The sequence below is a fragment of the Blennius ocellaris genome, assembly GCF_963422515.1.
Source record: "Blennius ocellaris genome assembly, chromosome: 4".
Lineage (NCBI taxonomy): Eukaryota > Metazoa > Chordata > Actinopteri > Blenniiformes > Blenniidae > Blennius > Blennius ocellaris.
The window spans coordinates 4,588,751-4,615,186 of NC_137653.1; the positions used below are offsets into that span (position 1 = coordinate 4,588,751).

At 40.8% G+C, this 26,436-nt stretch overlaps 2 protein-coding genes across 2 annotated transcripts in view; one reads left to right on the forward strand and one right to left on the reverse strand.

Annotated features, from left to right (window-relative positions):
- The window catches only part of cenpp (centromere protein P), a gene marked incomplete at its 5' end in the record, with an annotated part of 81,590 nt that overhangs the window by 45,563 nt on the left and 9,591 nt on the right, over positions 1-26,436 (reverse strand). The gene's annotated exons all lie outside the window — the stretch shown is intronic.
- On the forward strand, positions 19,352-26,224 carry ogna (osteoglycin, paralog a). Its single transcript, XM_080495187.1, has 6 exons — positions 19,352-19,762; positions 22,962-23,025; positions 23,327-23,491; positions 23,992-24,194; positions 24,344-24,436; positions 24,821-26,224. The coding sequence occupies exons 1-6, from the start codon at positions 19,607-19,609 to the stop codon at positions 24,989-24,991; spliced, it is 852 nt and encodes a 283-aa protein (XP_080351313.1). The 5' UTR covers positions 19,352-19,606; the 3' UTR covers positions 24,992-26,224.

Here is a 26,436-nt window from a genome sequence, read left to right on the forward strand (position 1 = left end):
GTTGATGGTGCAGAATAATAGAACTATGTTTTCCCCAGTTCTATAGAAACATGACAAAAAAACAATATTTTGAAAAGTTGTAGAAATGTAAAAGTCTATATAAGGATAGTGATGGCCAGGTGACCAAGGAATATAACGTGCAGTGATGGAAAAATATATTTACATCTTGTTATAAATAATAGCGCTCAGGATTAAGCATAATCTCAAAAAAAAAAGTAGGAGAATCTACCAGGGGAAGCCATATATAAAATGTCACAAATGTCCATTACTTTAGTTCGAAAGGAGAAATCAAATTCCAGGCTGAAGCTCTTCAAAGAATTATCAACACAAGCCGGATCCTATGAGGTCACAATTCAAGGTAAAGTAGCAGGTTGACGAACAGCACGGCTTTAGTCTCACACACCATTAACAACATTTATTTTGATTCATGAACTCATCTTTACCTCTTTGTGTAAAAAAAAAGGTGCAAAACCAAAAAAGGAAATAATGTATTCCACATGAATTTTGGCATATTAATCAATATTTAAGAAACATAAGTTACATTTAATAAAAAAAAAAGTAAAAGTCAGAAACATCTTGTATGTGATTCTGACCAGCAACAAAACGTATGCCTGTCTATCAAATGTTCTGCCATTGTTTAAAAAAAATAATTAAAAACCAAACAAAATTAGATGAACATTCAAGCTCAATTTTCTATTCAACCTTGAGAATTAAATTAAAATGCACAAATAACAGCCTCTGAACTTCCCCCAACAATTCCGTTCAGAGGTGATTCGTTCATCTACCAGCAGATGTCACTGCACGCTAAAGTTTTAGACAAGCAGAAGCGTTTCTCCCAGTGTAACTGGAGAGCTGATGACCAATCCAGGAGCAATTCTTTCACATTTAAACGTGACAGAGCTTTCCTGAGGCTATCGAGCCTGTCTATACTTTAATAGCCATACTTGGAAAACAGTGGAGGGGGTGAAAAGTTGAATAAATCTTTAACTCATTGCTCAGACGAACCTTCACCCCACAAAAACAACTTTCCACTGTACATTTTTGAGCTTACTTTACTTAGGTTTTTACAACACCGCTCTAGAGACTTGATGTTTCTCACAGCTGCACTGTTAAGTGCTTGGAAACTGTAGGAGTCCTCTGCATCGTTTTACTGATGATTTCCTTGCAATGCTGCCGTCTAAATCAATTTGGGCTTCAGATCGCATTATTGAATGCAGGCATGAGCCAAGACTTTAAAATGATGTTGATGATTCGCTTTTGTGGAGGGTCAGATAAGAAGATCATCACTTGCATGGAGTTTAAGAGAGAGAAAAAAAAAACGCCCAAAGGGAAGACTTTACCAATATTTTGACAAGTAGATTTTATGTTTAACTACTTTATATAAAACCCAGATTGTGGGATTGAAGTCATGTTTTTTTGGTTCTTCTGCATCACGAATCTGAATCAAAAAAAGGCTTAAATCTGTGCTGCTGCTAAATTCACCCAAATAATGTCACCAGTTTAGAGTCAATCGCAATTAAATGCTACAGGTATGTCAAATAATGAAGATATCCTGAAAACTGGATTTGCCCAAATTGACAAGATTGTAGCTTCAGCTGTATTTGGTAATTACTTATTATTCTATACATTTAAAATGGTTTTCTAAACATTTGTTCAAAATCTAAAATGAAACTGTTCACTTGAGGATTTTGTTTGATTTCAGAAAAACTTTGCATTTACACAGCAACGTTATGAAAACGACGTTTGTTTACAGAAAACCAGAGGAAAAACTGAAAATGCCATCGTTTTCATGTTGTTGCCACTAGTGGGTGCTGTTGTGTAATATTGCATTGAAACGACAAACAAGACCAATAAGCCATAAACATTAACAATGGTGAGTACACAAACATTCGTAAGGACATACGACCAAGTTGATTGTTATTACAGTGACTCAACTACAGGAAACTGTTAGTTATGACACTGGACCCAATAAATTATACTTGTATGAGGAGAATAGATTCCTCCTCTATAAGCACAAAGCGAATCGGTCTCTATCACAAAAAAGTTTAAGAAACTCCAGATTTTAATGACGATGACACTAAACGTTGACCTAATTTCAGCCTTTATAGCCTTCAGCAACTATCTGGATACTGCAGGTATAGAATTTAGGGGGAATATAGAGAAAGGATAGATGGACGGGTGGCTGCCGCATTTCCCTTCCATTACGAGTTAGTCAGTCATTTTGGTGGTTGGAGTAAAGCCAAGATCAATTGATTATTTGAGGTATTAAGGCCACAATACAGAGTAAAAGTAGCCCGAGTTGGGGAAGTGTGACAGTAAGGTCCCAGTAGGGTCTGTTAAGGTAAAGGTATACCCACTGTGGACGAGTCAAGCTCAGTTATCTGTACTGTCGCACACCGGTGAGCTCAAAACTGCCTGCTTGCATATTTATTTCAGGCCAGTATGTGTTAGTTGTGAGGGTTTATTTTTTTGTGTTTAATCCTTTATTGGTAGAGACGACGGTTTCCAATAGACTTTCATCTATTGTGCTTAGCGAAGCAAAGAAAGGCCCATCAACATCCTTTATCTACTACAAAAGCCACAAATATAGTGAAATATACCAAAACACACCTGAAATGAAGATACAAACGACTTTGATAGAATGTGTGATGTAATCTGGTACAATCTGTCCTATTAGGTTGTACTTACTGTTGATATTGTAACAGAACTGTAATCGTGAAGTGAAAATGTGAAACAGTGACAGCCTCAGATGACGCAGTTTGAAGTACAGTCAGACTCTCGCTAAAAAAACGGTTCTGGGGAAGACGTGATTTCACAAAGTTTCACTGAATTCATGAGCTCATTATTTCGTGCCTTTAAGCCATAATTGAGACATGGTGGCCGCTGAAGCCGGAAGACGATCGTTTCTCCACGGCTGCCTTGCTGACAAAATCACTTTGAGCTGCGAAACACACAGGAGTGGTGAATGTGATGAAACCGGTGTGAAAACGTGACGAGCTGTGCATGAATGGTTTCTTTTTTTTCACTTTCACCCCTTGGTCTCTCTGGGAGACCAAACAGCAGTCAGCGTATGCAGACTTCCAGAAACCAAACACCTGTCAGCTGCTTTCCACGGGTCCACCGTTACCTAGAAGTGATATCTGCAGCTGAGAGTGAGTCTGAACTCGGGCGCAGGGCGACGCAGCTCCGGGGAGGCTTTTTGTCTTTCTAAATGAAGACTCTATGTGCAGAGGGTGGGGTAGAGGGGAGCTGCCTCTTTCTGTCTCCAGGAAACATATGGAACAGATCTGCCGGTTGGCCAGGCCTCATCCTGCCACGTCTCACAGTCACACACACACACATGGACACACACACACACACACACCTAACTTCAGGGTTCTTACCTCTCTTCACCCTCTGCTTTCACTCTTCTTTTTCTTTTCTTTTTTGCATTTCTCGGGCTTATCGCTCATTCTTGTCATCTCCTGTGTCATCTTTCAAGTTCTCTATCCGTAACTTCTACGTCGACAGACTTGCTGTCCTGCACAGATTGAGTATTTAGCTGCTGAATCCATAAAAAATAAATAAATAGATGAGCAGTATCGCCACATGTTTACATACAGGTTATTGCCTGGAAAGAAACAGAGATTCATCCATCAGCCAGTCTATAGCTGCTTGATTCGGCTGGACATTACTGCAACTAAGAGGTTGGATTCAAAGCAGACAAGTTGCTCATTTGTCATGAAATACGCCTTGAAACAAACAGCCAAAGTAGAGTCACAAATTAAGGCCCCCCCCTTTCACACAATATTTTTGCATTTCCATTTCAGAGAAGCTTGGTGTTAATATGGCAATGATTTGAAAACGATGTCTGTTTACACGGAAATGGAAACATTAACAGTGGAAAAGGACATTTGCGCAGAAGGATGACAAAGTTGGGTTCTTACTATATTGATTATAAAACTACCAAGTCCCAGGAGAACATGGACTGGGAGTCAATGACACCAGACCGCCATTGTCGTTATTGCACATCTGCTCGTACATGTGCAGAACAAGCATTTACTACAGCTGTGGTGTGCATGCGCAGTGGCAGTGGGCGCCGTTGTCGTGGAAACAAACACCCAAAACGCAACGGAAGACACGGCATCATCAGAGCTCGACGACATATGAAGGCTTGTCTGTCTCCTTACGGTGAATGAACATCATGTGGATTTCACCATAATATTTGAAATAAAAACAAAAAAAAAGAAACTCGACTTTTGTTGATAATGGTCTGTAATAGCGTGCGATTTCTTTGCAAATAATCCAGTTCTGTTTCAGACCTTCAGCTTCAGGAAGCGTCACAAAATATCTGATTGTCACATTGAAATAGTCGACTCATTTTTAAATGTTTTCAATTCTTTAAAGTCATTGATTAATGCGTGTACTTGTGCGGCGCTTTATTAAAGTCACAGTAATTCATCAACGTCTTCAGCACCAAACTCAAGCAGTGGTTATTTAAGACATTGGAAATCCCTTTGTCTCCTCCTTTATAACCATTCCGCCGTCGTACGATTTTACCAGGCACGATGTTCACTTAAGCTGATTATCTCTGTGATGTGGTATTCCCACGCAGATTAGCACCATTCAGCCTCACTGCTCTGCCTCCTCTCCTCATTCCGGGTCGGCTCCTTCTCACCAGCAATCCGTGAGTTAACTCAGGTGAAAAAAGCAGTGGACACTTTCTCATTTTCCATCTTTTTTTTTTCTTTTCGCTTTTGGTAGAAACTGTAAATCTGTGATATGTGTCAGATTTATTGCTACTTCGCAGGAACGTATCCACTTTGAAGACTGTTTAACTGCCTGCTGAAGTAAATCACCTGTCCCTCGCTGCAGCTCGAGTATTTTAAATCCAACGTCAACAAATTTAAATCACTTTTCCATGCTCCCGTTTGCTCAATCAACCGCAAAACCTCTCCAACCAATCGGGCATTTCGCAGTATTTGTTACCTTTATTAGACTTTAGGTGATGAAAAAGTACAGCGACTGCTGCTACTACTTGATTAAAAGAAAAAAGAAAAACTCTCACCAATTTTTAGTAACCCTGAAACCTTGGTTCAAGTCAAACGTATTATTTGATGAGTTAATAATGCGATCAGCCTTGTCACATTTGACTCTACAGTGACAGTTGAGGCGGTTTAATTTAGGAACTTGGCTGCTCCGTCGAGGCGACTGGCGGAAGATGAGACAAAATCATGCTGAATTGGAGTTTGATGATAATTTGGTAATTGATGCCCGGAGCATCAGGAGTACTTTCCATCAAAGTAGAACTGGCAAAAAAAAAAAATTAAATGTCGGGATTTCATGGCATGCCATTTTTGAGATCGTTTTTGACATGTTTGTCTTCAGAGAATATGGCGAGTGCTGATGATTACGCCGCGAAGCTGGGAGAGGCTGGTTAGACGCCAACGGCAACAGGCAGAGGAGGCACAGAGGGAGCTCGGGTTCACGGGATATAAAGTGGAGAATGGGCAATGGTTCCGTCGTTAGGAAAATGGAGAGCTACCGTTTCAGTCTCTGATTCGAGATCCTAAAACCTCGTCAATCACTCAACAGGTCAATGACTTTGGCTTGACCGTGTGCATGACAGCGTGAGCAATTGGCCGTCGTAGTATATAAGGTAGTGATGGACCAGAGCGCAACAGTGGGTACTTGACAGGCTTTCAGCTTTTCTGTCAATGAAAAAAAAAAAAAGGACAAAAGTACAAATTAACACGAGCATTGGTTAAAGACACACCAAGTAATTTACCGAAGCGCGTCCTCAGAATGCTTTCGCGTTTACACGACAACATTTTGAAAACGATGTCTACATGAAAAGTCCCAGGAGGAAATGGACTCGGAGTCATGACACTCTGGAAGCCGCCATTATTGTTATTGTCCAATCAGTGACGCGTGTCCAGAAGAACTTGCTTGTGACGGCAGCAGCATTTCAGTCGAAGTTGCATTTTCCCTCGTTTTGACGGAGCCGGAGTGTTTTTGAAAAGTTCCACCGGGAGCAGTTTTGAAGAAGTTGTGTTTTCATTGATGCGCAAACTGAGGCCGAAAATGCAACAAGCGTTTTCACAAGCGGTCATATGAATCCTGATACGTCTGTTTAGTTCCAGGATTTGGTCATTTTTTTGCTTCAGATCTAAAGTCAATGCTAATTTTGTTAAAAAAAAAAAAAAAAAAAAACCTTGCTTTGTCTGTATTCTGTTGAAAAATAAATATACAACTCTGTCTGTGACATGAGTTGCTTTAGCATTTATTATCCAATGATTGCCCTGTTTACACAGGCTGCTTCTTTCCATATGTTCCCCCACACTTTAATCCGCACTGATCCCCGGCCACGCTGTGCTCCACCGCAGCCACTTGTTTGCGGCGTTATGCATACAGTCAAAAAAACGGGCACGTTTTTAAGTCGAGATCCACCTAATGGACAGGATCGTTGATGTTAAAGTGTTTATTCTGGTTAGAAACTTAATGATTTTCTTTTTCTTTGGCTGCTGTGACTGACATGTAGGAGGGAGTGAATGAAGAATTTGCCAAGATGTCATTAAGCATCAAATAATATATATATATATATATATATATATATATATATATATATATATATATATATATATATATATATATATATATATATATATATATATATATATATATATATATGTACCTCAGCAGCAGCGAAAGCATTTATTGGGTTTTTGAACAACTGATAAAATGGCCAATTATAGGTCATCATCATTTCTAAAGACAGAACAACCGCACAACTATGTTGTATCAAAAAGCTGAAGTTGGATCTTTGGACTATATACAAAAGAATTTGTGTAATTATTCACCATTTCATTGTTTGTTTTTTAAAGCGCTTTGTGTTTCTGATGCTTCTACTCTCTGACTGGTTATGATCTTTTCTGTCAGCGACTAACCTGCACATTCCACAATGTTAATAGAAATGATTAAAAAGGACAAAAACAGGCTAAATAAAACCCAGAATGATACAAAATAATCCATTGATCCATCATGAAAACAGTCAAACTTTCCGTTCATCCATCATATTCTATGCGGTGTGCGACCAGCAATGAACTTCAGTTTTCTGCATCTGGCCTGCTCATTACAGTGAATAAAATCAAACCCACTGAATGAAAAGTCCACCAGCTGACCGAACATTCTCAGTTAGATGTCTTTGACGACACCTGAAGACCATATATCTCGAGAACTGCTTCCAGACTGAGTCGAAGTGAAAAAGCCTCCACTTTGAGGACTCTGGATTTTGTTAGAGGTGGTAAAAGAGGTGTAAAATAATAATAACGCCAGCTAATCCAAGGGCTTTCAAACGTATAGAAACTTTTCTCCTGGTTGAAGAAAGAGAAACATGCATGGATCATTAACTCACCGCAGGTTTCAAATGGGATTATAGCTTTGGATTGTGTTTACAGAATCACATATGGGGGGAAAAACACTGGGTTCTTCTGAGTTATGCGCACACAATGTCCCTACCTTGATATTTTACAAGCCCCGGCATAAAATTATGACATATCGTCAATAGTTTATTGAAGTCGATCGTACGTCCGCGTGGATTTTAGCGACGGCAAATCCTGCAGATACTGGAAAGAAACTCAAACTAATGAGGCTCACAGTCGTCCAAGACCACTGCAGACGCTTTAAAGGAGGAATACAACACTTCAAGGGGCCAGAATTACTGCAAAGAACACTCAGAAGTTGGAGAAAATTGGACATTTATGCTGTCAGAGCTCACTCAACACACACCAGTTCAGACACTCACACACACACACACACACACACACACACAAAGCTGAAACATACACCACAAAGCTCATCCAGACCGGAGCCAAGGCTAAATGAGGCCAGTGAAATTAAAATGTTTAGAGGGAAGGACTGAAAGGCCTGTTTGTTCATGTGAGAGGATCCCAGCAGTGATGCTTTCTGCAGGGAAAAGACTGACATGAAAAATGAGCAACAAGGAGGACGAGCCAATTGCTGTCTGGCTCTGGAGTGGAAAAACCTGGCCTGAGTGTGTGTGTGTGTGTGTGTGTGTGTGTGTGTGTGTGTGTGTGTGTGTGTGTGTGTGTGTGTGTGTGTGTGTGTGTGTGTGTGTGTGTGTGTGTGTGTGTGTGTGTGTGTGTGTGTGTGTGTGTGTGTGTGTGTGTGTGTGTGTGTGTGTGTGTGTGTGTGTGCGGAACACAGAGGTTGGATCGAAGTTCGACTGCATACAAACTGTTAAAAGTACGAAAGCAGAAGTTGTCAAACTTTGCAAAGCGCTGAAAAATCTGCTTAAATTTTCACCGTGAAGCCAGCTGAGTCCGGTTCGTCTTACCAACACTTTAACACTCATTGTTTTGCCATTCAGGAATGATTAGCAAAACATAGATTACAGCTGCATTGAATTTTCAGCTGAATGTGAATATTAAAAAAAAAAAAAAAAAAAAAAGTCAATACCACTTTACCATCATAGAACCATATGCTGCTGTCTCTGCTTTAAAAAAATAAAAAATGTAACAAAGAAAAACATTAGGGATCAAACAGGAGATGCGGCGCGGCAGCAGGAGATAATCTGTCGCGACCATCTCCGGAAACGTGTGAATTAAAGGCTATAAAACTGGTCATGGTGTCAACTACACATATACAGTATGGGAACTACGTCTTGGCACACACTTAAGTGTAAACCTGGCATCACATCTCCACAGGAAAGTGGTTATGTGTCCTGTTTTGTTTTTTTTCGGTCTGTGTTAAGGTTTTTCCAACGTAGTGGGTGGACCTCCAAAACATAAAACTTCTCTCACTTAAAGTGTGAAGCAATAAAAGTGTTGTGAATGTTGTGGCATGGCAGTGAAAGCAAAAGGTCCAATAAATAAATAAACGAGGTAAGGGACAAAATTTTGCATTTATTTTCTTCGAAAAACCAAAACAACGTTAACACTGAATTATAATCATCAATATACACAAACAAAAAAAAGCAAAATCTGAGTCTGAACTTTGCAGATTGTTTAAATCATCATTTGCTGTTCCTTTGAGGGAGATAACCCAAGCTTTATGGTGATATATTTACGCACAAAACTGGCTTTAACAACTGTGATAACTGCGTGCTGCAGCACTACTAAAAGCACAAGGACAGACAAGAGACTAGAAATGAGAGAAACAGACAAAGAAATATAGAGACAGGCGGCTACAGCCAGAATCACAGACGCTGTTATTTTAGCCAGTAGCGATCCTCAAGCCAGAGCTTTTGAAGAGCAGTCCAATAAAAAGAGATTTTATCCAGATGGAGCCTACTGCAGGGGAGACAGTTGTGCTCTCCTCATCACAATTAGCACAGAAGGAAACATTCAAGACCACAATGTCCTATTAACCGGGCATAATTACATTAACATGGGAACTTCCCAGAATCCCCTTGCCCTCACAAACATATGAAAAACGCATTGACTTGAACCACAAACAATAATATAGATGAACTGTAACTGTGGTCCAGAGGACAGACTGAACTACTGTACCTGCGGAGGCAAAATTAACTGCTCATTTATTTTCCTGCACATTTTTCAAGCTGCAAATCTTACAGTGCGTCTACATTTACAATATAAGCAAAGCATACGCTGTTTGTCAGATTAAGATGTATATTAGCCTTCAGTTTCGGAGTCCCTCAAACACGGATGTCAAACTTTGCTTTTATTCCCGAGTTGGATGGAACAGACAAAGCGGACAGCTCTTTTAGTCATCTTCACTTGGCTGCACGGTGATGTAGTGCTTTGTACTCTTCCACCAGAGAAGCCCGAGTCTGGAACCAAACCTGGATGTTCTTGGTCTGAGCGGACTTGCATGTTCCCAATGGGCCTGTTGGGACTTTTTCTTTTTTTTTGTTTTGTTGCCAGGTTATTTCATCCTCCCAAAATCTAAATGTGTTATAGGTACAAAATTAAAATCAAATCTTTATTGTTCACGGGTCACACTGAATAATTTTAAGCCTCTTTGTGTCCAACAGTGATGCACGGTGCCTGGAAACAGACACCAGCAATGAGCTCCTTCTGCTCTTATCCCTCTCAAACAGGACGATCACACACAGCCAGACAAAACAACACTCCTTATCTCCTGATTGATAAAGATAGTAAATGAGGCCGAGGGCCCGAAGACAACTATATCTCAGATACTGGAAACTTGAAACAGCAGGGGGACAGGAGAATAACCTACTACATAATTGTGAACTACTGATTCTTCATGTTTAAATGGATTCCATGAAAGCCTGAGTACCTATTGAGCCAAAGCTGCGCTGTGACTCACTTTCTGTCTGGGAGAAGGAAAATGCAAAGAATTCTTGGACAACAAATCCAGTAGTCATCAAGAGAACAAGGAGTAACTATCCAATACCACCGCACACTGGAACCCACTCAGCCCCTAATACTCTCCATATGTCTCATACTGGTTTAGTCCAAACCAGCGTGTCCCAGTTGACAGTTTAATCAGAGGTGGTCTCTTGTCCAGTACCAACACAGGCCATCATCACGACACCAACGTTGCTGACACAACAAAGACAGTGAAAAGGAGAATAAAGAATTTTAAAAAAATCAAGGGAATGAGAGTTTTATTTGCCAAAGTTTCTGCAAATATGCTGCAAAAATCAGTTTCAGTCTGAAGTTTTTGTGCATGACTCCCAGTTACCTCTGCACCATGCGCCCAAGATGTTTCAAATCATCAAATAAAGCACTCCTCTTGAAAACAAGCCTAAGTGTTGGAGACAAATCCACTCAAATATCAGTACATTTGATTTTCGCTCAGTAAATGATCATCATGATTGGTGGCAAGGTATCTGACGTTTGGCGTTTAATGTGGTTAGGTGTTGGCGGATATTCAGGCCATGGATAACGCCTGTTATTTCTTTGTAGGCCTTTCATTCAATATTTGGCAGGGCAAATGCTCATCAATCAACAGGGAGAAAACAAACCTTTGAATGACCCACATTTGGCCTCAACAGGCGAGTTTAAACCTGCTATTCCAGGTAAGTTATTAAAAATGGCCACCAAAAATGCAATATTAAATCATGTGGTAAGTTGCCTACAAATAATTTACATACATTCATTTATGAAAATGAGCATGAAACTCTTGTGGTGTGCACATTTTACCAGAAACAGATGCCATTAATACCATTCTTCATGACACGTATTTCGTGTTGTGGTAACTCGCCACTCGTCGTCTCTTGCAGAATACGGGTGTGAACTGTGTCACTGCAAACTTCCGTTCAGCCTTCCTTGATTCCACAGCAGAAGTGTGAGAACCGACATAAGCCGTACAGAGAATCCACATGAAGATTTGTTCTCACCGACCTCGGGGGGATACAGAACTTATCACGCAACTTCGGCCAAGTTGAAGACGCTCAGGCCGGAGCTCTGGCTTAAGACGTGTCACCAGACCAGAACTGGAATACAAAGACTCCTGGACAACCAAACTGTACAAACCCACATTATGGACAACTATAGTTTATCACTCAAGTACACTCAAGCCACTTTAAAACTCTAGAGCGTCTGCCACCAGTAAAGCCCGTCTCTGTGGATTCTATGTGATTGATAAGGTGTTCTGTCGGAGCCGGCAGTCGATCTCGTGCCGAGATAAAGGCCCGCAGGCTTAAAGAGACAAAAAGGATTCTTTATGATAAACATTTAGCAGCTACACAGGCTTCAGACTGTGATACACTGATGACATGAAGCAAAGATCTTGTATAATTCACAACAGCTGGATAAAATGGCTCTTGATGGAGGCAAAAAGGCCAAGCTTAATCCAGATGGGATGGGTGGAGTGAAGAAAAAAAAATGAGAGAGGGTCTAAAGTTCCTAAAAGTAAATTAATATCTTGGACCATGGAGACAATAAAACAAAACAGGGTAGAGTAGGTATTAAACTCTACATGTGGATTTTCTTCCAGATTCAAACAAAGACAACATTCTGGCGAGGGATCACTGTCGTATCAGGCACATCGAGAGGAAATTGAAACCATGGCTCTGCACAGGCCGACATCAGTTCATGCACTTACCACCACTTTTAACTGCTCAGCAATTCATCAGCTGTCTTACACGGAAAATGACGCGTATAGCAATGGGGGGGGGGGTTTATATATGCAGCATCTCCTTTTGGAGTCTCGGCTCCCTTCCTGTGCATCTTCATCTTCATATCCACAACATTTGGCTCAGCCACACATCAGCAAATCACTTTAATACAGCTCCAGACTAATGGCACGCGTACCAAGCAAACAATGCATCGAGCTGTATTGCATATACATATTTCAAAAATGTCTACTTTCTATGTTCTCACAGAGATAATGCCTTTCAAATCTGTGTTAAGGGAGTTTCGGGAGGAAAAGCCATTTGAATCCGCTGAAACACAATACAGCCTTCACTTTTGACCCCCGGGCTCCAAAAATGAGAAAAATGTTGCCGACATTCAAAAGTGAACCTGTTGTTTGTAAAAATCAAAATGGTGGTCTCCTTCTGGAGGCTGCAGCTGAGCTGTTTTAATCATCAGGTTCTCCTCTGGGACTAAATTCCAAGGCTGATTGCCAGCATTTGAACCAAGGCTCGGCAGAAGGAAAAGGACTCATTTCTACAGTAAATAGGAAGACAGACAACTTTTTTCTGCATGGGGACTTACTCCCGCAAGATCATCGGAAAAAAAAAATAAGTTCCATAAAAATACAGAGCTAAAAGTCACTCTATTAACATTGTAAAAGAGACAAAACATGTGGGACCACATTATGTAACCTTAGAAAATCAGAGAATAATTGATTTCCGGTCAATAGTAATGAATGGGTTTTGTCCAGCGTAGTTTGGAGGAAAATTGAACGCTGCACGGCTTCTCCTCACGAGACAATAATGGTGGTGGCAGATAGGTGGTTATGGTGGATATATGGTGTAAAAAAAAACAAAAGGCTGACATCGGAGCCCAAGGTGCACTACCAGCATACGTGGTTAAGTTCAGGACACCAAAACATTTCGTGTTGAGGAAAGTTACAAGTGGTTTGAAATGCTGACAAAGTCAACATGTGAACTGCGTTGCCTTTATTATTTTAGATAAATATCTTTCCTCATCTGTGCTTGGGTTGCTTAAACAGACCCACAACAAGAACTCGTAGTGCTTCAGGAGCCAGATACTGCTGGTTTAGAAGCTTTATCAACCAATACTGATCGATTTGTACAGTAAAAAGGCTTTACAAAATCAGAACTTGATGTTACTTGACCAACAGATAAACATAATCCATCCAATCCCATGAGATTTAGACCCAAAGCTTTACCAAGTCAAAGCCGATCAAGATGGAAAGAACAGTTATTCTGGTGGGCAGATGACCAAGTGGGATCGTTATTACGAAAACTACCAGGAAAATATGAACTGGGAGTCGTGACACTCTGGAAGCCACCTTGGTTGTTATTGTCTATATACATATACATATAAGAACTGTTAACTGTGGTTCTTGTGTACATGCTCAGTAGCAGAATTTTCAAAATAAAGTCGTGATCCAGCGTCGACACAGAGATTGGGTTGAGGCATTTTTGAAAAGTTTACAAAAAGTTGTGTTCTCAGTGACTCCTTGCTGTTTAACCAGACCACCAAAACACAACAAATGTTTTCCATTTTTACTTGAAAACGTAGAGTAAGTGAGACCTTACACAACCTCACTTCTTCAGACATATTGTCCAGAAAGAAAACAACAAAACAAACTTCTTATATTCAGAACAAGATGGTATTGTATGATGTTGTCCATGTGAAACAATGCAGTGAACCACAAAGTGAAAATCTCTCCATCAGGTTTGTATTCTTGGAAAACATCAACAGCAAATTACCATGAAAACATGTTGCGTAACGGTTTTAAATCCGGGCTTACTCAATTTATTTATTTTTACTTTGTGGCTCTCCTGTGGGCATGAATGCCGCGTACCAACATCTGACCACAAAACAGTTCCACAAGTGACTCATTCACCGCAGAAGTGGAATTCTTCAGTTAATCATTTGTGTATCTGTAATCAAAATAGTGTGCCGATGAGAAATATTGCTCTAAATTGACCTTTTCCACGGGGTTGGGATAATTTTAATAAAAATGAGCCATCTTTTGGTATTACTGTAAACTTACTATTAGCCACAACAAGTATTCAATCACGTTTTAAAATGATTATTGTAAGCTTGTTATTGTACATCTCTCTGAATGTATTGCTCAAGGAAATAAGGCAGAAGTTGCTGTCTATGATTAAAAGCAACATTGCTACCAGATCCCTAAAACATGACAGAGTTTTGTCATTAATCGTTAGACTGACTTCTTTCATTAGACAACAATATTACAACATGTCAACGGAAACACACTCTGCAATATATAACACACAAGTGTATAAGCACTTCTAATGATTTAGCCGCCATTTGCTGAACTTAAAACATTTGACTCTGGCGAAAACAAATGAACTATCTTATGAACATTTATTAATTTACACAATGCGTTTGGTAATCAATGCAAAATAATGTTTGGCTTTGCAACTGGGCCAATAAGGACTTGAATTGTGAAGTTGAGCTGTGCTAATTATCCAACTTTCAAAACATTACATAACAAGCAAAACAAAAAAAATCCGCTCAGTGTCAGCTCTGCAGACGTTGGCTGCAGCCCAGAGCTAACGGGGTGGCGGTGCCACCACCAAAACACACAGCTCTCAGCGGCGGGTTAATATATCATGCCATGTTGTCAGCCAGACCCACGCAGAGCGAGGCTGTTTAAAGCCTCGCCAGGTGGTCCGCTGTGCTGAAAGCTCGTTTGCAGTAAAATGGGGTGTCTGTGTGTGTGTGTGTGGGGGGGGGGGGGGGGAAATCACTGAGGTATGTTGTTTTGTCTGGGCTGAAATCAGTCTGCCATTACTTATCGCTCACTTGCACCTGTCACCCTGAAACGGAGCGCGCCGTCGCGCTGACCGCCGCTGTCAGAGGAAATGAGCTGGGAAACGTTGACCAGTCAAACCGCCGCGCTCCAATGAGACATTAAAATTGTGGGTTTTCAAGAAAAACAGTTTATGACATGACAACAAAACGTTGAATCAAATTTGCTGTCCGTGGCTTGTGAAATTGTACATTTAAAATATTTGCCTTGCCATGACTAATTGCGGCTTTGTTCAAGATCGTGGTTATAATTAGGTTAATCAACATAAGTAGCACAATTTTATTTACAAGGAAGTGACCAGTTTTGGAAATACTGCTATGAAATAAAACATTACAAACCACGACCTTTATCCGTTAAACACCAGAAACTAATTATAATGAATTTATTCAACGCAATTAAAACTAATTTATTCAAGTTTAAGTGGGCTTGTTGCTCATCATTTTTCCCTGTACATGAAAACAGTTGGAAAAGCTGCAGTCTCACTCTCATTGCTTACCAAAGCTGCTGTCCTGACCATAACAACTTCACTCAACTCCTGTTTACTTAAGATAAATCACCTCATTCATTCTCAATTGAGAGCGCAGCATTATAAATGTCTGACTAAGTAACGTGTATCTACAGCTTTAGGCTATAGACCACCTTCCTCCAACTACACAAGGCAACACAAAAGTTGAACTGGACTGTGAGCGAGAAACGGGTATGAAATAGTAAAAATAGAATTGCATATGTTTTATGACGAAAGAGAATTGTTCAATGTGTGTTTAGCAGATCTCAAAGGAATACGGAAGGTTTTCTAGTGTGAATGTAAAGCTCTTGTGTTGTTTTGTAAGAAAACTTCATAGGGCAACGCCCCCTCCACACACACACGCACACACAAAAAGGCCTTTTTTGACCAAATGCATTGCAGCATTCAAGTCAACCAGTATACATTATTTACAGTAAATTCTCTCTGTCTCTGGCTTTAAAGGCATCCCACATGTACACAAACACATTGAGCCTGACAGGAACGGCATGTCATGGCAGGAATAATGTGTGTTTACGGAGTTGTTGTGGGTGGCTTCCTACCCCCCCCCCCCCCCATTCGACTTAGCTTGATTGTGACGCAAAAAAAAAAAATGCCAGTGAAACGCCCTGACAGCTCCAAACTCTGGTGTAGAAAATTAGTGACAGTGAAAACATTCTCCAGTTGCTGGCCCTCTTCCCAGAGTCGTAAAACTTTAAAGGTGTTCATAATTGCTAACACACCTGTAACAGTCCGGGCTCATGTTCCTTGGATGTTTATATCTGGGCCCCCGTCTTTTTCCTCTCCACTTGAAGGCTGAAATAGTCACATGTTTTCTATTTAACTGTTTTGCTGTTAAAAAAAAAAAAAAAAACCCAAGCTCTTGTGCTCTGCTTGTTTATAAAGTACTGCCTCTTATCATATCTTTTCTTTCATTTCACCATGTCCAGAGACCCAAAATGAGTCCAGCATCTCTCTGATTTGACAACCAAGAGCGAAAGAAATCCAACAACAGCTGGGCTGCAACAGCTGCTGAATACACTGCGTGAACAGATTCCCCTCAGCGTTTTTCCTGAGAATCTCTTGGCCTTTCAATTTTGGAAAGCTCGTCCATACTTCAAGCACCCACCCTTTTTATTTTTTATCCCAAAATTCAGGTTTTAGTTCATTCTTGGCATCCTTTATCAGATTAGCGATTATTTATTGACGCGTTACTGCCTTTACAGCTTCTTGGAACTGAGATCGTGCCGGGGTCTGATACATATTAACACACAGCAATGCCCTGATTAAAGAGATGGACACATGAGATACCAGGCCACAGGGTTCACGCAATATCTTATGGTGGGGAGATATTCGTTTGGCACCAGAGACCCCGTTCCCCCCTTTTTTTCCTCATCAAGCGTCAAAGAACAGAATGTCTCAAGTTTTACGGGCTGGCAAACAAGTATTTAAATAGGTAGTTAATGTATATTGCCTTCATACAGTGAACTCCCAGTAAATTCATTGTCTTACAAAAAAACTGCCAAAGCCTTTTAAGCTTGGTTCTGATGATCCTCCCAGCTGGATTGCACCCGAAGTCAAACAGTACCAAAGATCACGCCGAGGCGTTGCATGATATGTATAATGAGGTTAAAATAAGATTTGGGAAGGAGGAGGGTGACGTGACCGTAGCGCAAAGAGCGACGGTGGTTTTGAAGTGCACGAGCCAACTGTTCTACTCCCACTTGACGCGTTTAATTCAACCGACACAAACAGTTCAGACGACATGTGGATATATGAAGGTCACTGGCATTACGATTCTCTTATTCACTGTCTCAAGAAACAGAAGCTCCGCAATGGTAAACATAGAGGCGTTTCAACTGCCATGAATTGTACGACGAGTTAAATATTTAATGGAAAAACGAAATTGAACATCTGGCATGTTCTCCTGAGAATAAAGCTTTTTTTTTTTTTTTTCGTTTGGGTTCAGCTTCGTTCTGGGCCAGAGAGCTGCAGCACAAGTGTGAACGCTGCCAGAATTTCCATGGCTGTGCTCACAATCACTGACAAGGGGATAACTCCTGAAGTCTAAAATAAGCTCAGAGAGCATATACTACTTTTTTTTTCTTGAGCATTGAATACGCTGAGGTGGCCTACTCTAATTAACCTTTTTTTGGGGGGGGGATGGCGGTTCTTTAACTGACAAACTCATCGTCTCAAAAAGTTTTTTTTACTGTAGACTTTTATTTGTGCGTCCCAGTGGGGAAACGGTTTAATTATAGAACTTGACCATGGGGGACCTGAGTTTTAATCCCCTTTGCCACAAGAATTGCATCAGGCATACAAACTAACTCACTGACTAACAAACGGCGCAGGTTGTAATGAATTCCTGAGGTGAACAGATACTTCTGCAGTACGGTTTCATTTAGGGAACTGATTACGAGGAGTTCGCAAAAAAAAAACACCTGGCTTCAACAATAAGTGGTCAAAAGCAATTGAGCTGAGAAATCCCACCACAAAACAGGTCCTTTTAGACTTGGCATTGTAAAATGCTCCATGTGTGCTTCAGCAGCTTCCCGTACGCTGATCCATCAACGCCGATGACACGATCAGGACCACAACCAGTACGTCCAACAAATAAAAATCCCCCCGTCAGCACATTTTATGGAAGATAAGCAAAAAGCTTTTAAAAGGCAAAAGGCAGAACAAAAAGGTCAGGCTGAAATATTCAAAGATAAACATTTCAACTGTAGAACAACTTTCTCATTCTGGGAAGACTGGACACATACTTTAGACTATTTACAGCTGCATTTAGATGCAGTACAGTGAACAGTTGTGAGTGAAAGATTCACTGGTTCATTATATAATACAACCCAGAATGAATTTGACATTTAAAATTTATTCTGCACGAGGACACTGCAGTCAAATCATCAAGAACTATGTTCAGCGTAAACAATAGCGAGTGCTGAAAGTGAAAATGTCAAAATCTCATGGTCGCATACCAGCCATCTGCTCACTTGCATTATGTTGTTGTTGGGTTATAATTTGAATTTCCTTATTGATCGATCCATTAAAGTACCGTACAACCCTCTTACATGTTGTATATTTTCCTGTTGTTATGCACACATGACGGCACAGTACAGTACGGAACTATTTTTTAGTTTTAACTTCACCAATGAACATGTGACGAACGAGGAAAATTCATTAAATTCTAACTTTTTAAGGTGGCAGTCTCCACGAAGACCTTTCTTTCTCTGAGTTGGAGCCTCAAAAACAGAAAATGGAACTTGTAAAGAGATATGACATGATAATAATCCACTTTTTTTTAAAAAGGCATGATGATTGTCATCGTACAAAACAGATGCAATGTATACAGTTGTCTCAAAATTAGATTATCCTGAATTTAACTTGGCAAAGACATTATTGCTGTTTCGACATGCCGTGATTATTTGTAGGCCATGAAAGTGCAAAGAAACATCAACCGTGACCTGAAACATTAGTCACTGCGAGCAGCAGTAGTTCAACAAGCCGAGCACAATTCACTATTGGTCAGCTCAAAGTAACCGTGCAAATCCCAGCATATAATCAGTGTCTGCCTCACGGCGGCTAAATTAATTGTCTGGCCAGCAGCTGGGAGAAAAACAGAGCTGGAGACGGAGAAAAACACTCGTCCAGCCTAATGAGAGATAGGCTGGTTATTAGAAGTCATTACAGAGCGGCCGGGCAGCGACCGCAGACATTCCTCCTGACAAAACACACTCACACTTTGGTTGTCAACATTGACATTTTCTGCTTTGGCTGCAATTTCTGCAGTGCATGCTTCTTTTTTTTTCTCCCCCCCCCCCCTCCCTGTTCACATTTAAGGGACATTCAGGAGAAGGTGGACACTTAATCCTCCGTGTGACTTTGTCTTTTTCCATATGCGCCTGTTTTTTTGCTGTATGTCTGTCTCTCTCTCTCTCTCTCTCTCTCTCTTCTGTCTGTCTCTCCGACTCCCTCTCTCATACAGCAGACCAATGATGGGTTGTCAGGAAAGGGTTAAGAGCTCTGCTCAATGAACTCGGCTTTAAAAGTCTGCTGGAAGCTACCGGTTCAGCCTTTAAATACAGTCATTTGACACATCCAAGCGGGGGCTTGTAGAGGCGAGCAGCTGCTGACCCAAACCCAAGCTTTAAGGGGACGAGCTGCTGCGTCGGCATCACACTGCTTTTGGACAGCATGAAGGTTCTCTTCCTCGCCTGCACGCTGGTGCCGTGGCTGGTGGCAGCCTCGGCCCGGAGATCTGATCAAGACTCACAGCTGATACCGGGATCTCTACCTGGCTGGCAGCAGAATGGATACTTCAGCGACCACTTGAAAGCAAGGAGGGCTCGGGTGAGAACCTCATGATTTACATTACAGTTATCAGCAAGATATATACACATTCTACCAGTTTATTTTCTTTGATTAAGATTTTTTTTTTAATGCAGAATGAGAAATGTTCAATGAGCAGCTTGCTTTTGCATGTCTTCAGAAGATTGTCACTGCAACACAGCAGTGTTGATATGTAAAATATAGATGCAAAGATTTTTTGAGCTCAAATAAAAAGATGCAATCCACTTCATGAGGAGTAACTCAAAAAAAACAATTTTCTGACTGTAAAGCAGATGCAGATCTGATGATGGTTAAATTCAGAACAGAAAAATATTACTTCACAGTTGCCAAGATTGATCTTAAACAACAAATCCATGTTTAAGACAATTAATTTGCCGTCTGTATACAATGACAGAATCTGTCACCACTTGATTTGACCATTTTATTCCTCCAACAGATAATATTTCGCTCTGCACACAGCCCCAAACACACAACATCCACACACTGCAGCCTTCCACCAGACAAACTAAGCCCTGAATAAACCACACAAACCGTCGACTACGACCACACTAACCCTTTCAAGAAGCATTTGGACGTGCCAAACCAAACTCTGGTTTGATTTTATCCTTGGGAAACACTTGGAGGGAAAGAAAAGCCCAAAGGAGAGAGGGAGAGAGAAGAGTGAGGCAACGCTGTGGAGAGCCTCTTCACTTTTAATGAACTTCATTTGAGACAAGCCGTTCTCCCTAAAAACAAACACACTCACACACACAAAAAAAAAAAGAAACTTCTTTAATGGCAGACCCTGAATAGACAGAAGTCCTACTCTCTGCCGCTGCCACAGTTCACCACTTCGTCTACGTTCAATGGTCCTACTTTTTATTGTGCAATATAAAAGGTTGCGTTTCCTCTTTGCCTGGTTTGGAGTTGAGCCGGTTCAAAGACTGAGCAGCAGAGTGGTGGTTGGTATTCAGCTCAAAGAGGCTGTGCCTGGATGCAGCCAACTCAAGGAAACTGAACCCAGGCTTTAGTGATGGAGTATAAACCGAGGAAATATTGTTTTCCTCAGTGTTGTTGTCGGACTCGAGCTTTGATGTTCAGTTTGTTTAGCCGCAGCATAATTTGTTTCTTCTCTCAAGCTGAATATCGAAGCCTTGATTTCAGATATCTTGTTGCTTTTAGTTCCAGATGTCCGATTTGGTGACTTGAGGTGATTCTTAAAAAAACACTTTTGGAAAACTTTTAACTACTGTTTTCAGTCTCAAAACTACTTTGCTTGACGGGTGGAATGCTTCCTAACCTGGAAGGCTCTAGAAGTATCTGAGGTCAGGGGCCAGAGGTTAACTCAAAGTTTCCACATCTGCATGGGCACTTGGGTCCGAATAACAGGAATCTCACCATCCGTCCACATGTGGACATCTGCCAAACTGCACTGTGTTGGAAAAAAAACATGCCTGCTTCGTCCATTGCATGCATGTGGTGCATATTTGACCTTATCAGGAATGCATTTGGGTCTCTTGAACCGAAGAGATAATGAAGCGATGCATTGACCAGGTATGATTGCGGTCCCATCAACAGCTGAACTCGCAACTCGGGAGTCAGTACAATAACGTAAAAGAGAAGAAACTGCAAAAATAAAGCAAATAGATAACTGAAATTATCCACATCTCCTTCATGCTCACCCTGGAAAATATATTTTCCAATTTTAAATGGTCCAATGCAGGGAGCAGAACCACAATGGGAGGAGGAGAGCAAGTTTACATCATTAAAGGCTCGTGCACACAGCACAGGCTGGACTTCAGGGATTTTATATAAACACAATACACAAATGGCACAAAACATACACATTGCATTTCCTGCAAAAAAATGTAACTCATAGTGTTTGCCATGTTGAACTGATTTATCTATTGATTCTAAAGACAAAAATATATACAAGACTAAAGCAAAACGTATTAGAACCATAAAAATGTTTGTTCTGCTATTACTTTGCTATCTAAAGATAATTTTTTTAAATTTCATCCAATTTGAAATTAAAAGCATTTGAAAGTGTGGGGTTCAGTTAATTACAATCGAATTGCCATATAAAGTGCCTTCCCCTGGAACAAACACAATGAGTCTTTAGTAAAACTGGTGGATTATTGTATTTAATACGATTACTCTGAAATCTAAAGTTGTGTTCTTAAAATTTACACAATTTGGATGAAACAGGAGGATGTACATGAAGGCATGCACATCCAAGAGGGTAGGGGTTGGGTAACTGAAGAACGCACTGATTGGCCAATGATGTTGGACCATAGACTGCACCTTTTCTGCAAAGACGGTTTTGGCTGGTAAAGAAAACTGTCGCACGACAAATTACGCGACGGCGACCGGTCTGTCTCGTTGTAATTAATGGAAAACGCGGCTCCACATCAGCCCTGACTGTGGTCGCTTGTCAGCCAGTGGCCAGCTGGTAACTCAACACTGCGTTACAAATTGCCGTCTCCTCCTTCATTAATTTCTGTGAGACCATTCTGTCAGCGCTGCGAAAGACAAAAAAAAAATAGTCAAACAAACAGCAGGAAAAAGCTACGCCTCAGCAGAACCCAATAAAAACATCATCCAGCAACACACTTCACTGGCGGGTCAAATAAATCCAAGCACACATTCCTGCTCGACCAGTTACTGTAGACCACAGTCAGACACTGGCCTTGGCTCTTAAACCGTTAGAAGACTGCTGAGCGGGGATGAATTTCAAACCTTAAGGACTGCAGTTGAATTGAATTATGTTCACAAAACAAATCCCAGTGATCTTAGTTCACAGTCTTAATGATCACCTCCACTGAAACTGTGAATCCTTTACTTATGTACCTGCTTTCAGCACATTGTCAGCATCGATCATCATTGCGTACGATGGATTAATTACCGAACAAATTGTTTACAGCAATGTTCACTAAGCTACAGCCAACAATGACATCAAACCAAAGAGTGGGGGCACATTGTGCAACTGCAATGGCTGTACAGACCGTCTTGGATTTTGTATTTTCATCTGAATGTAACTAACATCGAGTGATTATAATCCAAAGCAGATCGTACTTTGATTTATTTATTATCTGGTTTCCACCCAAACTCATGACAAATTGCATTGTGTATGTATGTTTCCTTCACTTCGTAGCACTGGGAGTGCCAATGTACAGTATTACTCTGGTCAATAAACCGGTTGGTCATGTTTATCCTGCAGAGGGCGCTGTATCCCGCTGATGAACCTGACGACAGTCCGATGCCAGAAGGAGGAGATGCTTCTGGTGAGATCAAAGATACATTTAATACATCTGCAGCTGGCATGACGAAATGAAATGATGGGAGAAATTTACATTTTGGAATAAATTTTACTCCACATAGCTCCATATTTTCATGATAAAAAAAAAAAAAAAAAAAAAAAAAGTTAAAAAACAATCTTGAATCAGTTGATAGCTGTGCATCATTTTGAAAACAGTGTAGCTGGTCAAGGCTTTACATTCCTGCAGCAGCAGCTTTCTACTGATATGCACTTGAAGGAAGCTGAAGCCGATTATTCTGAGGACAGCTTGGTGATTCTGTTTGCAGATCTTCCCACCTGCCTGCTGTGTGTGTGTCTGACCGGCTCAGTGTATTGTGAGGAGGTCAGTCCTGACATGACCAGTGTTCCCACTCTGCCCAAGGAAACTGCGTATCTGTACGCACGCTTCAACAAGATCCAAAAGATCAGCAACAAAGATTTTGCCGACATCTGTAAGTCTGAAAACTGTTGAAACAGTCAGTTTTTGGTTTTTTTTATTTAAATTAAGTCATTATTAAGCAGTTTGCTCTGAAGAGACACATAAACTGTTTCCTTGACGTAGGATATTATCATGGGGTTTATCTTAGATTCTTAATGAAACAGTGTTTGCAGTTACTCTGAGGTTAAATTAAACCTTACTGACAAACCTCCAGTATAACATGTAGGATTCACTCTCTTGTGTTTTTAGGGGTTTCGAGCACCAATGTCTTGTAAATGGACACCCAAAACACAAGCGATGTTTTTAATTCTTATTTTAAAAAGTTGTTGCGATGGGAGCTTTAGTTCATCTATAAAAGTTAAACCATTTGGCAGAACAATGTAATATCTTTTCAAAAGGTTTAATCCTGCAAAATACAAAACATGATACAACATCAATTTGGTAAAACGATCAACCGTATACATTTTGTCAAACTCAAATCTGACAGTTTGCCTTTGTATCGTTGGTCCACAGTGACTCTGAAGAGGATCGACCTGACAGGGAACCTCATCTCAGAGATCGAAGACGGGGCTTTCTCCAAGCTCACCCTGCTGGAGCAGCTGTCTCTGGCTGAAAACAAGCTGGTCAAACTCCCGATGCTTCCGCCCAAACTATCCATCTTCAACGTCAACAACAACTTGCTTAAGACCAAGGGAGTCAAGGCCAACGCATTCAAGGTCCGACATCTTCGCCTCACCCCACGTTTCAAGCAATAGTGTCTGCAGTTGATCTGCGGAGAGCCACAAATCCTCAATGGGAGTTGAATAGAGACGTTACGTCTGAGCTTGAGGACTTTAGTAACGGTGGTGCATCTTCTCCCTTCCAGAAACTCACCAACCTGGTCAACCTGGACATGGGCGACAACCAACTGGAAGCTGTTCCCTACATCCCAGAGAGTGTTCGGATCTTACACCTACAGGTGTGTATATTAAACAGGAAAGACCCTTTAAACTGTGCCAATACACTCGTATTATTGCACGTCTCGTAGTATTGATGAACAAAGGCATAGAATTACTCCTCTACAAAGGAAAATGAGAGAAAATGGACTGAAGATAGACGCTAGTGAAGTGGAGATCGTTAATACATAAATAATTGGGTATAGCTGCTATGTGCCAAATCCTGTTGTTTGATGCTGTTGGTATTTGATAGAGCGAAAAACAGCGTCCACGTCTGAGAATTTCCAGCCAAAAACCTTCTGCCGATGCTGCACAAAACACGTTCCCCGCAAATTGACACGACCGCGCTGTGTATTTGTATACGTGTCCTCTGTAACGACGGTTCGCTTCCTCTCCATTTCCTCCAGAACAACAACATCACAGACGTCACCATAAACACCTTCTGCAAGTCCAACGACACCTACTACCTGCGACCGAGCCTCAGTGAGGTCCGTATGGACGGTAACCCGGTGGTGCTGTCGAAGTACCCCGACAGCTTCACCTGTATGAAAGTACTACCCATCGGACGGTACCGCTGAGCCCAGCAGCCCCGTGAGCCGAGAAGCCGTTACCCGTTACCCCCCCCCCCCCCATGCCCCCATGCATCAGAGTGCTGTTGAAGGACCACAACATTCTGGATTTTTTTTGGAGAGATGGCCCCCACAGCGGCAGTGGAGGTTCTCAACGTTCTTACTTCAGCAAACCTACAAACAGCTGGTGTCACTGGCAGTTACAAATTGAACAGTTAACTGGACTGATGGTGCAGAAATGCAGGTCGTCCTCAATTAATCAATGGCCCCTTGTCACTGTCTTGGCGGGGATAAAGTTCAGCACGTCGTGTCGAGTCTCGATATGCTTCAAACAAACCAAACGGTTCAATCACATACAGAAACAGCGATTTCGAAAAACTTTCTGTGGTATATATTTTCTATATTACAGAAGAGTTCCTCCTCCTCTGTTACAGCCTCACACTTCACCCTGTTCTGTGCACAACATGTAAGCCTGACTACTTTCTGCCTGGAACAATGACAACATTTAAGCATCACAGCCTTCAGTTCTACTTCCACTTTGTTTGAAGCACACTGACTGTGGAGCTCAAACTGACGCCTTTTTTTTTTATTACAAAAGGTACAATCACCGTAGCATATACCGGTACATTGACCTTTATCTCAATGGCGGCCAGAGGTTTTCACAAACTTCGCAAACGATTTCTAAAAGTGGGACAATGTTGAAAGAACATTTTAAAGAGCAAGAGCTCCCTGGAATTTTTGTATCGCTAATCTGAATAAGGAAAAAAAATTTTGAATTACTTCTTTCCACCTGAATACATTCTTTTCAGATAACCCAATACATTTTAAACACCTGTATTATGAACACACGTCAATTTGTAACGTTTTAAATCTGCAAGAACTTGAACCCCACTGCAGCCATCATTTTACAGAAAATTACCAAAATGTTATATTTTGTGGAGGAAAAAAAGTAGAGAAATTGAGCTCGTGCTTTTTTTTTGTTTGTTTTTTTGTGATGGGTTTGAAGCCGACATAAAAATAAGCATAGCTATCCCAACTGAATAATACATATCCCAAATAATTTTAGGCAAATCTAATTAATCTCGTCAATAATAAGAAGACTTATTACGACTGTATTTGTAATGTCACCTGAGCATTATTAGATGTCTTCTTATGTCAAGCAATCCATTGAATTTTTTTCTGTAACACCAGAAATTTCTGTAAATACTATTTCCGTGGAGTAAAAAGGTTCCCTTTATTGTACCAGTATGTGAATGAATGAATTCTATTTGTAACTATTCCATTAGAAATGTCTCTTCATAAGGGCAACATCCACGTAGCCTCGACTGGCTTCAGGCTCTCTGATGCATTTTGTGACCTACCTTCACTTTGCTTTTAATTTATAGACTCCAGAGGAAGTAAACGAGGGAACAATGTATCTATGAACTATACTAATGTGAAAGTTACTCCCTCTC